General features: G+C 48.4%; 1 protein-coding gene across 1 annotated transcript in view; it reads right to left on the minus strand.

Moving 5' to 3' along the window:
- POLR2B (RNA polymerase II subunit B) overlaps positions 1-16,863 on the minus strand; it is a 36,273-nt gene that overhangs the window by 8,030 nt on the left and 11,380 nt on the right. Inside the window, exons 7-18 of the mRNA XM_058667266.1 lie at positions 15,171-15,335; positions 12,831-13,027; positions 12,558-12,677; positions 10,489-10,675; positions 9,650-9,793; positions 9,290-9,429; positions 9,092-9,203; positions 5,195-5,349; positions 4,218-4,416; positions 3,801-3,969; positions 647-743; positions 20-114 (exon numbers count right to left, since the gene is read on the minus strand). Coding sequence (XP_058523249.1) covers positions 20-114; positions 647-743; positions 3,801-3,969; positions 4,218-4,416; positions 5,195-5,349; positions 9,092-9,203; positions 9,290-9,429; positions 9,650-9,793; positions 10,489-10,675; positions 12,558-12,677; positions 12,831-13,027; positions 15,171-15,335 — 1,780 coding nt within the window. The remainder of the gene's footprint in view (positions 1-19; positions 115-646; positions 744-3,800; positions 3,970-4,217; positions 4,417-5,194; positions 5,350-9,091; positions 9,204-9,289; positions 9,430-9,649; positions 9,794-10,488; positions 10,676-12,557; positions 12,678-12,830; positions 13,028-15,170; positions 15,336-16,863) is intronic.

Here is a 16,863-nt window from a genome sequence, read left to right on the forward strand (position 1 = left end):
AAATCTTGGGATCACTTACCTTGGCACGTTTCACGGGTAGGTTTCTCGAAAACTTCTTCCTGATCAAATCCTTTTTTAGACTCCTGTTCTTTGTATGAGCGATAGAAAACAGACCTACAAACACAGGATTCCAGAGGTAACTTCTGTTTTCTCTTAACAGGACTTAGAATACTCCACCGACTCTTCATTTAAAACATTTGGAACCCAATTTAAAGCATGAATCTGGCACAAGAGTCACTGCATTAGGGGTCAAAGGTAAACCTAAGTGCTATCGCGAGGTACATTTGAGCCACAACCCCAGCCTCCTGGAACCACGGGCTGGCACCAGCCGAACCTCCTCACACAAGAACCCCTCGTAACAGACAGACAGAAGATCCCCAGGCCTCCTCATGCGTTTCCAGGCAGGGAGTTTTAATTCTTTAGACATTTATGTATTCTCTAAAAGAAAATATACTTGCCTACCAAAAAAACACAAAGCTGCAAACCTTCACCGCTGACTGTCCGAGGCAGGCACACCTGCACCGCCGGCGACCAGCCAGGCCTTTGCCTTCTCACAAAGCACGTGCTCACGGACACACCTCGTTCTCATGAAGAAACCTGTCCCTCCACTGTGCCCGTGCCTGGATAAACGCCATGCGAAGCTGACCTGAAAAAGCCTCGGTCCACAGCGGAACGGTTCATGATCACGGAGTCTTCCTGGTTATATCCGGTGTAGGAGGCGATGGCCACAATCGAGTTGATACCTACAGAGAACGTAAAAAATGTGCATTAAGCAATCATCTAAGACACAGGAAAAGAAATGCCTTTCTGTTAAAAAAAAATTCATCTATTTCTTTTTATCTGAGCACCACTGGGAAGAGCTCCCATTTGCTGGTTCACACCTCAAACACGCCCCACGGTCTGGCTGGGCCTAACTAAAGCAGGAAGCCAGCAATTCAATTAGGGTGTCCCGTGGGGTGGCAGGGACCCTGGGTATGACCCAGCCCCGACTGCCCGCCCAGGCACCTACACATCAGCAGGAAAAAGGGACAGACACTGGAGCTGGATACGAACTTAAGCACGTGGACACAGGGTGGGAGTGTCATTAGCATCTTAGCTGCTAGACAAAACCGACCCTGCCCCTGCTTCTCAGTTTTATTCAGCAGGAGACACCTGAGGCCAGGTTCACTCTCTAGTTCTGACTCCTAACGGCAGCTCCCTGCTAACGCACCCTCTTGGAGAAGGGGAGAGCTCACATAACTGGGTTCCTCCACCCACATACATGGACGACTAGGATTGAGTTCCCAGTTGCTCACTTTAGGAATGGCCACCAAAGCCATTTACTACAGGCATGCAGAAAGTGAACCAGTGGATGGAGTGTGCGAAATACTTAGAATGGCCAAGTACCGAACCCTGACCGAGACAGGGCGAACTCCCAATGAGTCAAACAGCATGTGCCCAGAGATGGTACAATGAGAACACGTCACCACTTCACTCGTCCTGCCAAACTCACAATCTGAGGACCACCGCAGGGAAACAGCCGTTAGACACAAACATGAAACTCACAGAGCAATTTGCCTGATCTCTAAAAATGTCAATGGCATGAGAGACAAAGACAGACTGAGCCACTAAATAGGCAACAGCACGTCGTACTCGACGAAGTCCCAGGAACCATGGGGCCGTCATCAGGACTCCTGGAAACACCTGCCCCACGGCAGGCCAGCCAGCCAGCACCAGCATTCTCGTGATCTGGATGGCTCGAACGTGCAGAGCGACTCACTTCAGAAAGCAACCATCAAAGAACCAAAGTCACACCAAAGCGAGATGTGACTTTTTCACTCATCCTTGGTTCAGGAAGACAGAATAAGGAGAAAACGAGTAAGCCTGAAGTAACCCAAGATTAGCTAGGGAATCTGGCTGAAGAGTACACAGGGTTCTCCGTACCCGTCTTTGAAATCAGATCCACAAAAAAGTTTCTGCAGAAGATCCCAGGACAAGGGTAGGCAGCAGAGCTGAAGGCACACAGTCCAAAGGCCCCACCTCACCCCTCCACATCAGCAGGATACGCACTGTCTTCTAAACCCACGCCTCACTGGATTTTTCTTCAGCCCTCAAGAAACTGCACTGGCTAAACAGTAAAGAAAACACTCCTAAAGCAGCCCAGAGCTCTGAACGTATCTGTGGGCAACCTAACAGGTCCTATCTCCCTTCACATAGGTGATCCCTTGAGGAGAACTCTGAACACAGACCATCTGAACCCACAAAAACTTGCTGTCAAAATTCAGAGTCCCCTATTACAGCTAATAAGCTACAACCACTGAAGACAAACGTCACTGCTAAAATAACGTTTCCCACATTTAAAAAGCCCAATTAGGTTAGCACGAGACGTCTCCTATGACAGACACCCACCCCTCAGGCTGCCCTGTCTCCAGCTCCCGGCAAACTCCACGCTCTCTTCCTTACCAGCTACTTCTCCTATTTCTTCTCCTGGCTCTTCTTTGGGGTACCTCCGGTTCTGTCTCTTGCCTTTTTTTCACCCTCAACTTTCCCTAAGTAAATTCACAGTCATCTAATTATAATACAAAAACTTACATCTGGACTTGAAGGTACAATGAGTAAAGAGAAAGCTCTTCCGTATCGTATGTTGGTTCACTCTCTAAATGCCCGCTGACGGCCTGAAGCCGGGAAGCTACAATTCCATCCAAGCCTCCCACACAGGGCAGCAGGACCCAACCACCTGGCTCATCATCTGCTGCCTGCCTGGGCAGAGGAACAAGGAAGCGGATCAGAAGAGGAGCAGCAGGGACCTGAACTGGCATCCCAAGCATGGGCTTACTTCCTGTGCACACAACACTGACGTTCCTTCAAAGTGCACTTGCAATTTACTGTAGGAAGATCACTGTTAGTGTTCCAGCACAACTCAAAATCAACACGCTCAACGAGCACTTACCATCTCAGCCCCCAAGGTGCTGCTTCCTTCTAACAGGCTCCAATCGTACTAAGAGAACCTCACTCCACACAACTGCCCAAGCCATAAACCCCAACATCTCCAATTCCTCTCTTCTCTCCTCATTGATCAATCAAGTCCCACCAGCTGTACTTCAAACATGTTGCACTCGCCGCTCTTTTACGTGCCTAGGACCTCACGACACCACACAGTAAAAACTCAGAACCATCTCCACCCGGACCCACTGCCTGATCCTATTCCACCTCTTCGTTACTGTCAAATCAGAGCCCCGATGCACGCCTGCCACCACATCGCTCCCCTGCTCACTGAGGTCCAACGTGCCTTCTTCCTCAAGCTAAACTTCACCTGCTCCGGTTCGCTGCACACTATGAAACCAAGCTCCCTCCATATGCACAGGTACCTTAAAATTTTCATGGAAAATATAACTGAAAGATAATTATTCTGGTGCAGTATTTTCATAATATGTATTCCTGTGAACTTTTCAAAGATCCTGCATGTGCACATATTTCAAACTTGTCTGAACCAAAACAACAGCTTGCAGCCTCATTTCTGCCCTTCCTCTCTGAAGCAGCGTGGCGTCTCCACGTCAGGCCCTCCCTTGTACTGGCGCACATGCGTACATTCACTGTTCCTGCACTCAGACCCTTGCTCAGACCGGCTCTGAAACCCAAGACATTGGGACTCATTTTACTCCAGACTTCCCACAGGAGTGAGCGCTTCTCAGTGCCTCAGTCCTACCACCTTCCCTGGCCCCGTGTTTCCTATGCTCATGGCTCCCACACAGTACAAACTCCACGAGAGCAGGCACTGTGTGTGTGCATTTTTTACCCAGCATGGACAGTACTGAACATACCTGCTGGCAGTTCTCGGAACCGCAGGTACTCCATGGAGCGTGTAGTCACAAGTGGCTTTTGCGGATAATAGAGGACATGGGCCAAAGTGTCCATTCGAACGTGGAAGTTGGTGATATAAACCCCCATGGCTTGCTTCCCCATAGCAGACTGGTATGTGTTTCTAGGGGACTACGGACAGAAAGGAGAAGCACACCAGTGAAAACCTAGCATCTCCAAAGGGAAGAGATGGACCGTAACCCCAAACATGATGGTAAGAGTCCCTCCTTTCCTAAAGGTACGTGATGACCATCAGGGGGCAGCTCGGTGCTGGTCCTACAGGAGTCCATGGGCTGGCTCTCAGACAGAGGGCACAGACGAGCTCCACTTCTCATGCTCTCCCCTGCCCCCTACCCACCAGAAGACAGAGCACCACCGACCTGGTTATGATCGGGGAAAGGGATGATAGACGCGCAGACGCCAAGGATCATGGACGGGTGGATCTCACAGTGCGTGTACGTGGAGCAGTACGCGACTTCCTTCTCCTGCAGATCGTCCGGCGTCATGGCGAGCATCACTGTTTCCTCCTCCAGCGTGTCAATGTACTCCACGACCCCGCTGGCCACCAAGTCCTGCCAACTGGAGGAATACCACGTAACTTCAGTGCCTCCTGCAGCATGAGGCCTCCGACACAGCATCCCATGTTTACACATACCAACATGCAAAGACTTCCAGCAGAGACAGACGATTGCTAACAGTGAGAAAAGCTACCATTGTTATTAGACTGTCCGCTTTATTTCAAAGAAGCTGCATCTGAGTAAGAGTTTAAGTCTATAAACACACAGAATATGGTTTGGTAGAACACACACCCAACTGTTGCCAGTAGTTACTTGCAAAGATGAAAAATTTTCATTATACATATTGTTCCAATTTATCCACAATAAGAATATGTACACTCAGTGCATCTTTGTCTCTTATTCACATCCTGTAGTATACTCATGACCCTTCTTCACATGTCCTAAGTATACGTACCTATGGGGCACACTCTGGTATTTCAATGCATGCATACGTGAGCCATGGTCCAACGAGGGAAACTGACAGAGCCATCACCTCTAGTACATATATTTGTAATGTACAGTTTATTAATTACGATGATTTTAACAAACACAAACATGTTATACTTAGAAAATCCTGCAAGTCGCTCGCTAGCCAACAGGCATTAAGACAAGCACTACCACTACGGGGCGCCTCTCTGTAGGCAGTGCCAACATTCCGCTGTCAGACCGTGGTGACGGCTGCTCACCCGCGAGGAAACCACCGAAACCACTCAACTGCATGCTTTTAAAGCAGCTTATCATTTTACAGTACACAAACTATCACTCTTTGAATGGACACATATTCCACTGTCTGTTTTTACCTGTAGTTGTTATATTCTCTCTCTTTCAACTGGTCAATATGTCTCTTCTTCAAAAGCAGCTTCTGTTTTTCCACAATGAGCAGTGGTCTACAGATCCGGCCTGCGTCCGTGTAGATACGAATCTCCCTCTCCCGAATGTCTCTGATCATAGAAACCTACACCCAAAGACAAATCCGCCGTCTCATTAAAGCTTAGTTAGAAATCTGTAGGGGACCATTTGGGCCAAAGGTTAAGGCCTGGGCCAAGACACCTGTGTCCTGTACTCTGTGTTCTATTTGGAGGCACCTGGCTTCAGACTCCCGCTCTGCTCACAGACTCCGCTCCCTGGCAGCCGGGCAGGGCAGCTTCAGCAGTGACGCCACCGCCTGCCCATGGGAGATGTGCACTGCCGTCCCAGCTCCATGCTGCTGGCTCTGGGCACTGGGCGACTAAACCAACATGGGGGAGTTCTCTCTCTGCTTCTCAGTCTCTCAAATACACAGTTTTAAATATACAAAATAGGGCCCAGCACTGTGGCCTAGCGGCTAAAGTCCTCGCCTTGAATGCCCCGGGATCCCATATGGGCACCGGTTCTAATCCCGGCACCTCCACTTCCCATCCAGCTCCCTGCTTGTGGCCTGGGAAAGCAGTCGAGGACGGCCCAATGCATTGGGACACTGCACCCGTGTGGGGGAGACCTGGAAGAGGTTCCTGGTTCCCGGCATCAGATCGGCATAGCATCAGCCCGTTGCAGCTCACTTGGGGAGTGAATCATCGGACGGAAGATCTTCCTCTCTGTCTCTCCTCCTCTCTGTATATCTTTGTAATAAAAATAAATCTTTAAAAAAAAAATATATATATATACAAAATAAATTTCTTGAGCAATTATCAAATAACATGGACTAACCTTAGAGGAGTCTTCAAAACTCATAGAAAATGTGTACTATAAAAAAAGCCTTGGAACTGCATTTAGGAACTGCATTTTCCATAAACCTTTTGAGTTATTCTTGCATTAAAAACTTTCTAATGAGGTGGGGGAGGACCAAGAGTTCAACTGTGATGTAGCTGGCAGAGCAATTGTCTACAATGCCAGCATCTCATGTGGGCAACAGGTCAAGCCCCAGCTGGGGGTAGCAGCAGCAGGAGGTCCAGTCCTGGGGTCCCTGCAGCCCCGTGGGAGACCTGGATCCTGGGCACGTTCCTGGCTGCGGTCTGGCCAGTGTGGACATCTGGAGAATGAACCAGCAGATGGAAGACTTTTTCTCTCGCTCTTTCTCTAACTCTTTCATATGAACATATCTTGAAAGTAATACCAGCAATGTCCCCAGGCTAACCCACGCTTCCAATTCCAGCTTCCCGCTCATGTGTGACTAGGGAGGCAGCAGATGACGGCTCAAGTACTGGGTCCCTGCCACGCGAGACACAGACCTGGATTAAGGCCTAGATTCCCAGCTCTTGCAGACATCCGGGGAATGAAACTTGCAGGCAGAAGACACCTCTTGCTCTCTGCCTTCCAAATAAATAGAATTTTAAGAGTAAAAATAATTTTTTAAAACCTAGGTATAATTTAAAATTGTATAAAGACAAAAATCTAACCCTGGATATTACACAGCTGAACAGCATCTGGTAAAAGTGTTCTGAGGGAAAAAGAAAATATGTTTTCAGTAAAATACTAAGGTATACATCGGCAATTTCTTATTTTGGCTCTTTGCTGATTGCCAGCCCTGTATCACTTTGTCCTAACACTTTTCCAGTGATAAATGTGACCTTTCACACTCACCGACCACACAAGTGGCTTAGAGCTCGCTATCCGAGCAGTTCCTAGGGCCCGGCGGTGTCACCTAGCAGCTAAAGTCCTGCTCTAGATCCTAGGGCCCGGCAGCGTGGCCCAGCAGCTAAAATCCCAGAGCAGAACCTAGCCACGTGTAATTACTGCTCACTGAAAGGCAGCCGTTCTGAGCTGCAGGAAAACAGAGTGTAAATCATTCATGAACAGCTCCGATGTGATAACATGTTGCAACTGTCATACTTTGGATGTGGTTTATCAGGTCACGTAAGTATATTTGAAAATATAGTCCTAAGAAATATCATAAGTATTTGGGGGAAAATTTTACTAAAGAACCTAGGAACCCTTAAAAGCATAAAATTTGAAGTACCTATATGTCTTTAAAAAGTCCGACAGGAAACATGCATTTCTTAAATTGCCATGATCTAACTGCAAGCCAATTAAGAAATGAATTAGTGGTTCATGAGGAAACAAAAAAAATACCAGTATTTCCCTTCAAAAGTACCTCTAAAACACCAAATCAAACGTGGGCCTTTTCTGAAAGGATTGGTTTTACCTAAGGAAATCTCTTCTTCAAAGGCCAAGGAGAAACGTTCTATGCTGCCAGTCCACTTCACGTCCTCAGAAAGCAACCGAGGTAAGACACACCGTTCCAGGAGCCACAGTGCCACCAGGGCCACCCAAACCCAAGCAGAAGAGGCCTTGACACACAGTCTGGGCCTCTCAAGGGAACCAACACTGCTCACAGAACACGGCTCCAGGGTCTCAGAAGACATCAACGGGGCTCCGTCAAACAGCATCCTAAGCTCAAAGAATGAGGCGTCCTTTAGCACAGGTGTAGAAAAGACTAACTACAGGACAGGTGCACAGCTTAGGACAGGCCAATGAGGACCCCTAGTGACTGCAAGAAGCACGGACGCCTGAAACCTGGCAAGTTCCTAAGAGGCTCCAGCCTTATTCTCACGTGCTCAACAAGCCTCACTGAATGTCTGCTATGCGATCATAACCAGACCCGAAACACACCCATGGCAAAACATGCTCCCCATCCCTACGGTGTTAGCAGCAGTGTAGCCAGCAAGGCAGGCAAACAAGTCCAGGTCACTGTGTGGCATATGCACCTGTCAGAAACGCTGTCATTAGCATGTGCTGAACAGTCACAGAAATAAAAATCAGTGACATTACCAAAGAGCCCAGAAGCCAAGTCCCCCTCGCCAGCCACCTACTCCTGTAAACAAGCTTCTTTTGGTTTCTGTATTATCTACGGCTGCTTCTACCATAAAATCCAAGGCCTGCCTGCTACAGAGGGCGCAGAGGAACCAAATGCTGCTCTGAGGTCAACGGGCACGAGTTAGGGTGCTGCAGCTTCTCCTCGAACCCCCTTCCACCTAGACAGGCTCCGTGAGCCACATTTGGGTGAGCCAGTGTTTGAAGGTAACCCTCAAACAGGACGCGAAAAACCCTATTTGGGGGCTTACATTTTATACTAATAATTTTCTTTTAATCCATCCTAGTATCAAAGCACTACAATATCCACCTAAACAGAAGAAAACCTTGTAGAGGTGTGTAACCCGTTATGAATGAATGTGCCTTCAACGGTTAAGTCAGAAGTAACCTCCATTTTAATATTCTCAGCTTTGGAAACAGACCTCCAAAAGAATTCTTTCACTGTGAAATATCATCTGAGCTCTAAAATAATAATAATAATAATAATTAAAATTACATGTCAAAATGTTTGAAAGAGCAAAGTAATACTACCTGAAGTTAGCTCAAAACATCATCTACTGTCTCCTGCCTCTAGAATAAGTTTTTCTGTATAATACCATGTAGACATTTTTTAAAATTATTCGAGAAACAGAGAGCTCTAATTCACCTGTTCACCCCCAAAGGCCCGACCATAGCCCAGGCCAGGGGTCCAGGTCTCCCCCTGGTGGTGAGCAGCAGTTACTGCAGCCAAGACCTGCAGCATCAGCGGAGCCGAGCCCAGAGTGGCACTGGGCATACAGGACACACCGTCTCAACTGCAAGGCTAAACTGTCTCTCCCTGAGCCCTGAAAATGTTCAAAGCAGCCGAAGCCAGTCTCCCACGTGGCTGCCAAGCTGCAGCAATGCCCCAGTTAATGACAGGCGCTGACCTCCGACACGATGATGTCCATCTGCCGCCGCAGTTTCCGTAAGGTGTTCATGAGCTGCTCGGGATCCTTGTGGATTCCAACCCAGCAGCCGTTCACAAAAATCTTGGTTGCACTAAAATGAAAAGCACAGGCAGTCTGTACTTAGCAATTCTCACGACGTTATAAACAATAGATTACAAAGAAATTATCCATACATACTCAGCAATAGCTGCAGGAGAAATTTCTTCCAAATTTTCCATACTCCATTCTTCCAAAAATTCCAGAATTGGAGAAGGCTGTGATCCAACTGAAATATAAGCCATCAGCGCCAGATTCTTCACCAGCCCCACAGCGTGGCCCTAGGGAACAACAGCCGTTACTCACGCTGACCTGACACACCTTTCCTCCGCAAGCTCTGCTCCTTCATCTGATTACACGATTTACTTACTAAGAACAAAATCACAAATAACAAGCCTAAATTACAACACACAGTCAAGTAAAAATGCATTTCCAAAATAATTCTGCCCTGCACAAGCCCTGGGACACTCTGTGTCCTAAATATTAACCTCCAAGCATTACCTCCGGGGTCTCAGCTGGACACACCATGCCCCACAGCGTGTTGTGCAGCTGTCTTGGTTTTGCCAGTTTGCCATCTCTGCCGATAGGAGAATTTAACCGACGCAGGTGGGAGAGAGTAGATGCAAACGTCAGTCGGTTTAACACCTGGGGGTGGAAACGGCCAACATTTCACATCTGAGGATTTCTGAGTCACTGTCACACGGGGCTGAGCCGTGCTTTGGCACTCAGGCCCCTGAGGAACAAGCTGTTACCATCCCTCCTTGTTCCAGTCTTTCCCTGGACAGTCCTGGAAACACTCCTCCAGCCGCTCTGCCAGCAGGCCGGCACACGTGAAGCAGTTCTAACTCAACCTGCTGTTACGGTTAGTCTCCGACACTAGGGAACCACTTCTTCAAGGGGAGGGTTTTCTTTTTAACTCTTTTGTCTTCTGCTGCAGACCGGCACCTAGAACACTACCCCACCTGTGTCAGGGACACAACACGCTTTCAACTAAATGCTCCCAACTCACCCTCCTTTGGCCACAGCAGCTATCACTGATGTCTCCAGGACTCTGGCTGCGGCCCCGAAACCCAATACAAACTGAAACTAGGCAACAGCACTTTGGCACAGCAGGGAAAGCTGCCAGCCGGGCCTGGGCATCCTGCCTGCTTGAACACAGCTGCCTGCTAATGCCCCTGCAGAGCAGCAGAGGATGGCCCAAATGCTTGGGACCTTCAACCCAAAGGGAGACCAGAAATCCCTAGCTCCAAAAGCCGCTGATACTTCTACATCTAACACAGTGCTGTCTACACAGCAGGTACGTGGCTCCCTCCGGAGCTCCGGCACGGCCACAGCCTCACCTGAGACACTCCAGCTCTGGCTTGATGCGCTTTCTTCTGATCACCCCAGTTCCCAGTAGCCAGAGAGTATTTCAAGCCATCAGATATAATCCGTGTTTTAATTGCCAACTCCAAATTAAAATCCTTCCCTCGATCAATAAATTTCTGTGCATAGATCCGGACTTCTTTAAGCAAATTCTTAAACATCCTGCCAAATACAACGGGACTGTGTTAAACACATCCAAATCAGCCACAAGTACTCTTCGGGGAACACTGCCCACAGAGAGGACAAACGGTTGGGCAGAGTTGTGCAAAGCACAAATCGCATACAGTTCACACACACAGCAGGAGGAATAATGGGGGGGGGAAGAAAAACAATCTTTCGTAGGCTGGAAACGAAAAATGTTGAAAAACACTAAGCCACAACATACTAAAACAAGTGCAAGGGCCCGGCACGATAGCCTAGTGGTTAAAGTCCTAGCCTAGAATGCACCAGGATCCAATATGGGCGCCGGTTCTAATCCTGGCGGTCCCGCTTCCCATCCAGCTCCCTGCCTGTGGCCTGGGAAGGCAGTTCACGATGGTCCAAGGCCTTGGGACCCTGCATCCATCTGGGAGACCCAGAAGAAGCTCCTGGCTCCCGGCTTCAGATTGGCTCAGCACCGGCCGCTGCGCTCACTTGGGAAGTGAATCTACGGACAGAAGATCTTCCTCTCTGCCTCTCCTCCACTCTGTGTATTTGCATTTCCAATAAAAATAAGTAAATCTTTTTAAAAAAAGTGCAAAACACTGCTAACGGGAACTCTCCTCTACGTACTCTCAACATACTTCACTTTTAAAATGATCTTTCCTAATTTGGGCCCGGCGCTGTGGCCTAGTGGCTAAAAGTCCTCACCTTGAACGCCCTGGGAACCCATATGGGCGCCGGTTCTAATCCCGGCACCTCCACTTCCCATCCAGCTCCCTGCTTGTGCCCTGGGAAAGCAGTTGAGGACAGCCCAATGCATTGGGACCCTGCACCCGCGAGGGAGACCTGGAAGAGGTTCCTGGTTCCCGGCTTCAGACTGGCTCAGCTCCAGCCGTTGCGCTCACTTGGGAAGTGAATCAACGGACAAAAGATCTTCCTCTCTGTCTCTCCTCCTCTCTGTATATCCGCCTTTCCGATAAAAATAAATAAATCTTAAAAAAAAAAAAAAGCATCCCAAGAAGGCCCAAGTGGCCCCTGCACCACATGAGTCCTGATAAACCTCCCAGTCTTGGCTCCAGCCAGATCCAGCCCTGGCTAGTGCAGTCAGCAGTCAGCGGAGGAATGAACCAGCGGCTACAAAATATCTCTGCCCTCCTTCTCTATCTGTAACTCTGGCTTTCAAATAAATACTTGTAAAAGCATGAAAAATAGAGCCCCACTCGATAGCCTAGTGCCTAAAGTCCTTGCCTTGCATGCACTGGATCCCATGTGGGCACCGGTTCTACTCCAGGTGGCTCCACTTCCCATCCAGAGCCTGGGAAAGCAGTAGAGGACAGCCCAAAGCCTTGGGACCCTGCACCCGCATGGAAGACCCGGAAGACACTCTGGGCTCCTGGCTTTGGATTGGCTCAGCTCTGGTCACTGCGATCATTGTGGGAGTGAATCATCAGATGGAAGATCTTCTCTCTCTTCCTCTCTATATATCTGATTTTGCAATAAAAATAAATAAATCCTTAAAAAAAAAGCATGAAATTATATCAAGAATAAAATTTAAAATCACTCACAAATCCATCACTATGAAACAATCACTAATATTTCTGGAATTTACCCCCAGATTGTGCCTATTTCTGTTCATAAAACACAAAAACAGAGTCAAAAAGAAATCCAACACTGGCACTTAGAAAAGACAATATACCACACTTGTCGAATGAGAGTTACCAAAGGAATAAAGAAACAAAAACAACCCACTGTCCTCACCACCTTCACTTCCAGGACATGAAGCAGAAACAAGGCCGGGCCCGAGGCCAAAGACTGCAGCCAAGTCCCTAAGCACCCAATATGGACACCAAGACACCCCCGTGTGGCCGATCCCCGCTGCAGGCACTCGGCGCCAAGTCCTCACCCTCGAAACAAGAAGGCAAGCAGCGGCCCCGCGAGGTCCAGCCTCTTGTTCCCATAGTGATCTCTGTCGTCCAGCTCCCTCCTGCCCAGAGCCGCCAGCAGCAACCTGTGGACCATGTACCTTCAGGGACAGAGACGAGAGGGGAGAAAGCATGTGGTCTTTATTTCATGTTTAAAACGTTGTTTTTGACATTTTTACCTTTAAGAAAGGAACTTTTTGTCACCTCTAAAACAAAACCAGAACAACCCTTAAAGCAACAGAAAGCTAACATACCCCAGGAAATAGGCTTTTTTGGTCTCACAAAAATCACTGACACCAACGTGGGGGAGCATTTCCTTCTGCAAGACTTCTTTTGCGTATTTAATTCTCTTCTCCTTAGTCACACCAGGCTTCGCCCCTCTCGAGCCAATGAAATTTAATGCAACATTCTGTTCCTGGATGACAAACGCTTCATCCAGGGAAGGTTTCACCTATTGGAGACAGAAACAGAAACAGTGAGTCAACTGTCACTCACAGCGTGCCACATCCCCAACATACCTAATCAAATCAAGTCACGAAATCTTACAAACCTGAACAGACCTTAGAGGTCGAAAGACCCCTTAGAAAATCTGCTCCTTTCTATGGTAGCAATACTTCTCAGAAAAACCTGAACAACTGGATTTTGAAAACAGTAGTACATATTTCATTATCTTTTTTACATTCTAATAACCAATGGTAAAATAAAGTTCCTTCCAAGAATCTAAAATCAATTTAGAAAACTTTCGTTGTCAAAATGTACTGAACTATGAGTAAGTGTGTCAAATCACTTTCACTATCGTTATTAACAAATTTGGGGGCTGGTGTTGTGGCATGACGGATCAAGCCAGAGCCTGCCATGACAGCATCCCATCTGGGCATTGGTTTGTGTTCCGATGCCTGCCCTGCCCACCCAGCTCCCTGCTGATGCACTGGGGAAAATAGCAGCGGCCGGCCCAACGCCGTGGGCCCCTGCACCCAAACGGGAGACCCGGATGAAGCTCCTGGCTCCAGCCTGGTCAGTGCCAGGTATTTGGGGAGTCAATCAGTAGACAGGAAGATATCTGTCTTGCAAATAAATAAAATAAATCTTAAATTTCTGACAAATAAAACCATTCAATTACTTTTTTAAAGAACACTACTAAAAGCTCACTGCTTTCTGTTTTGTTTTAAAGATTAACTCATTTTGCTTGAAAATCAGAATTACAGAAAGAGAAGGAAAGACAGAAAGATCTTCCATCTGCTGGCTCACTTCCCACATGGTCTCAACAGTCAGGGCTGGGATTATTTGGAGCCAGGAGCTTCTTCCAGGTCTTCCACATGGGCGCAAGGCCCCGAAAGGTTCAAGGCCATCCATCCTTCACTGCTTCCCCAAGCCATGAGCAGGTAGCTCGATCAGAAGCGGAATAGCCAGGACTCACACAAGTAACCCCACAGGACGCCAGCACCACAGACAGAGGATCAGCCTGCTATACCACCGTGCTGGCCCTTTATTTTTGTAAGATTTTAAAAGTCCACTGTTAACAGACATGTGGCCCACACCTGCCACTCCCATTGGCCTCTAAGCAGCCATGTAACCAGGGTCCTCACCTACCAAAGGCTTAGATGGAGTGCTATCTAAATTCTTCCCAGCACTTTCACACTAACTTTCCAACTGCACACAATGAGCATGAGGAATGTGCGCCTGGCAACCCTGCTCTCTCCAGGTCCCCTCTGATCTTGTCAAAGATACGAACTGCCTTTCCCATCTGGGACTTGCTGTCACTTTATCACTGATCTATCAACACCCGAATTCCAATCATGACTACAAAATAAATGCGATTAAGTATATTGCTATGACAGCTGACAGCTGAGTAAGAGACACACATTAACAGTATTACACTGCAGTTACATTTCCAGAATTGAACAATACTTTGGGGGAGTGCTGGTACCATGGCACAGCAAGCAAAGCCTCTACCTATAGAGCTGGCATCCCATATCAGCACCAGTTCAAGTCCTAGCTCCTCTATTTTCAATGCAGCTCCCTCTAATGCCCTGGGAAAGCAGCACATGATCCGAGACCTTGGACCCCTGCCCCACATGGGAAACCCAGAAGAAGCTCCTGGCTCTCAGCTTCAACCTGGCCAGCTCCAGGCATTTTTGTTCTAAAACACAAAAACAACAAAATGCCTTCTACGAAAGTGGGTGGCAGGGATCCTGGGAGACACACACGGAGGACTCAGGAGTCCGCTGTGACAGCTGCCACTCACTCAGGCGTTCCAGACAACAGTGACAGGCAGGCAGATTCCAGCTGGGGGGGGGGGGGGGGCAGAGGCGGCAGAGCGCCACTGTGACCCTGCCTGGAGTACATGGCTTCTCTCCCTGGTCTTAAACCATTCTGTGTCTGAAGCTGCTCCTTTGCCCTTGTGCCCAACTGGCAGCGGCCTGGTGTGCGCCACGATCTTCCCACCGTCCCTTCATGCTGCTGCCCCACGTTCCAGTCTATTCCACACAGCACTGGCAGGCCCCATTGCAAACGCCATGACCCAGGGGCAGCTATCTTTTCTTTGTGACAGCTGCCAGGCAAGGTTAGCCACAGTCAGAAACTCTGTATCTTACCATTTCCATCATCTCTGGATCTTCAAAATCATAAATGATATGCTCTAGGATGTCTCTGTCCGACACGAAGCCCAGGGCTCGGAAGACGATGATGATGGGGACCTCCTGCTTGATGTACGGCAGCGTCGCCACGATGCGCTGCCCGATGGCGCTCTTCTTTGCTCCCTGAGGAACCAAGTGTCAAGAGAGTGTGAGCACCCCGGAGCCCGCAGCCACACGAAAACACCAGCGCCGTGCCATGTTTTTTCCGAGGGTACATTTTTCTCCCCACACTGGATGCATTTCAAAAGCAGCTCTAATGAGGCTCCCAGGGCCACTAACTTTACAGACAAGCTACAAGAACTTCCAGTCTCTTCTGTCTGCCCTCAAGTAATCCTAACCCCGAACAACTACTTCCGTCACCCTCCTTCCTTAGATAACTGACCTCATCTCACAGGTTTGCTCAGTAGTAACTTCTAATAGTAACACTCAGGTTTCCATCTTCATCTTCTTCCTGTATTTCCAATTGTCATTTGGCTATTTCTATTTAGATGCTAGGCCCGGCATGGTAGCCTAGTGGCTAAAGTCCTTGGCTTGCACACGCTGGCATCCCCTATGGGCGCCAGCCCTAATCCTGGAAGCCCTGCTTCCCATCCAGCTCCCTGCCTGTGGCCTGGGAAAGCAGCCGAAGATGGCCCAAAGCCTTGGGACCCTGCACCTGTGTGGGAGACCCAGTCAGATTGGCACAGCTCTAGCTGTTGCAGCCATTTGGGGAGTGAATCAGTGGATGGAAGATCTTTCTCTGTTCCTCCTTCTCTCTGTAAATCTGACTTTCCAACAACAACAAAAATCTTTAAAAAATAACATTAATCTTGCTATCTCACAGTGTCCTCACCTTTGCCCTCCACACAAGCCAGCTTTCCTGACAAAGAATGTGCACCACAATTTCCTGCACTCACCCACAGCCGCCTTCCCCTCATCCTCCCCACCACTGCCCCCACCACCTGGCCAGCAGGAGGCAGAGGAGGGTCACTGAGGTGAGTCTTCAGATGAGAGCCTCCCTGACCCCTCCTGTCACACCCACCCACTCAGACTATCTCCTGGGGAATCTCGGCCAGAACGACCGTCCAACTTCTCTCTGCTTATGTAAACTCACACAGCACATCTAAGTATGAGCCACACCATTCTAGCACATTCTCCTCTAAATCTTCAAAGAACTATTACAAATACTGCCTCTTGACCTCTGAAATCTGTACTCCTGATAAAACCATTATCTTCTTCATCAGTCTGAGTTGATATCTCCCACACTACCCAGCAATACTGTACATGTAGAAGGAATTTAAAGTTCATCTTACAAAATTAAAGGTCATGAAAAACAAACAGAAACATCAGTTGCCAAGGAAAATTCAGTTCCATTTATATAAAGAAAGAAACATGTCAAATTCCTGTGCAACATCGGGATGTAGCTCACCTTCACATGGTATATACCTTCTAAGTGATTAGTCAGACCTTCCACAACAGCACAGGGCTAGAAAACTCAGTGTCCACCCAAAACAAATATCAAAAATATACGTGAAACTAGGCGCCAATACTGTGTGACTGCAGGTGACGTCAGCAGAGCACAGGTGGAAGCCTCATCCCATCTTCAGTCTGGCTTCCTGCTCGCGTGCCTGGGAAGGCAGCGGAAGACAGCCAAGGACGTGGCCCCAGCGGG

This window comes from Ochotona princeps, chromosome 7 (genome assembly GCF_030435755.1).
Source record: "Ochotona princeps isolate mOchPri1 chromosome 7, mOchPri1.hap1, whole genome shotgun sequence".
Lineage (NCBI taxonomy): Eukaryota > Metazoa > Chordata > Mammalia > Lagomorpha > Ochotonidae > Ochotona > Ochotona princeps.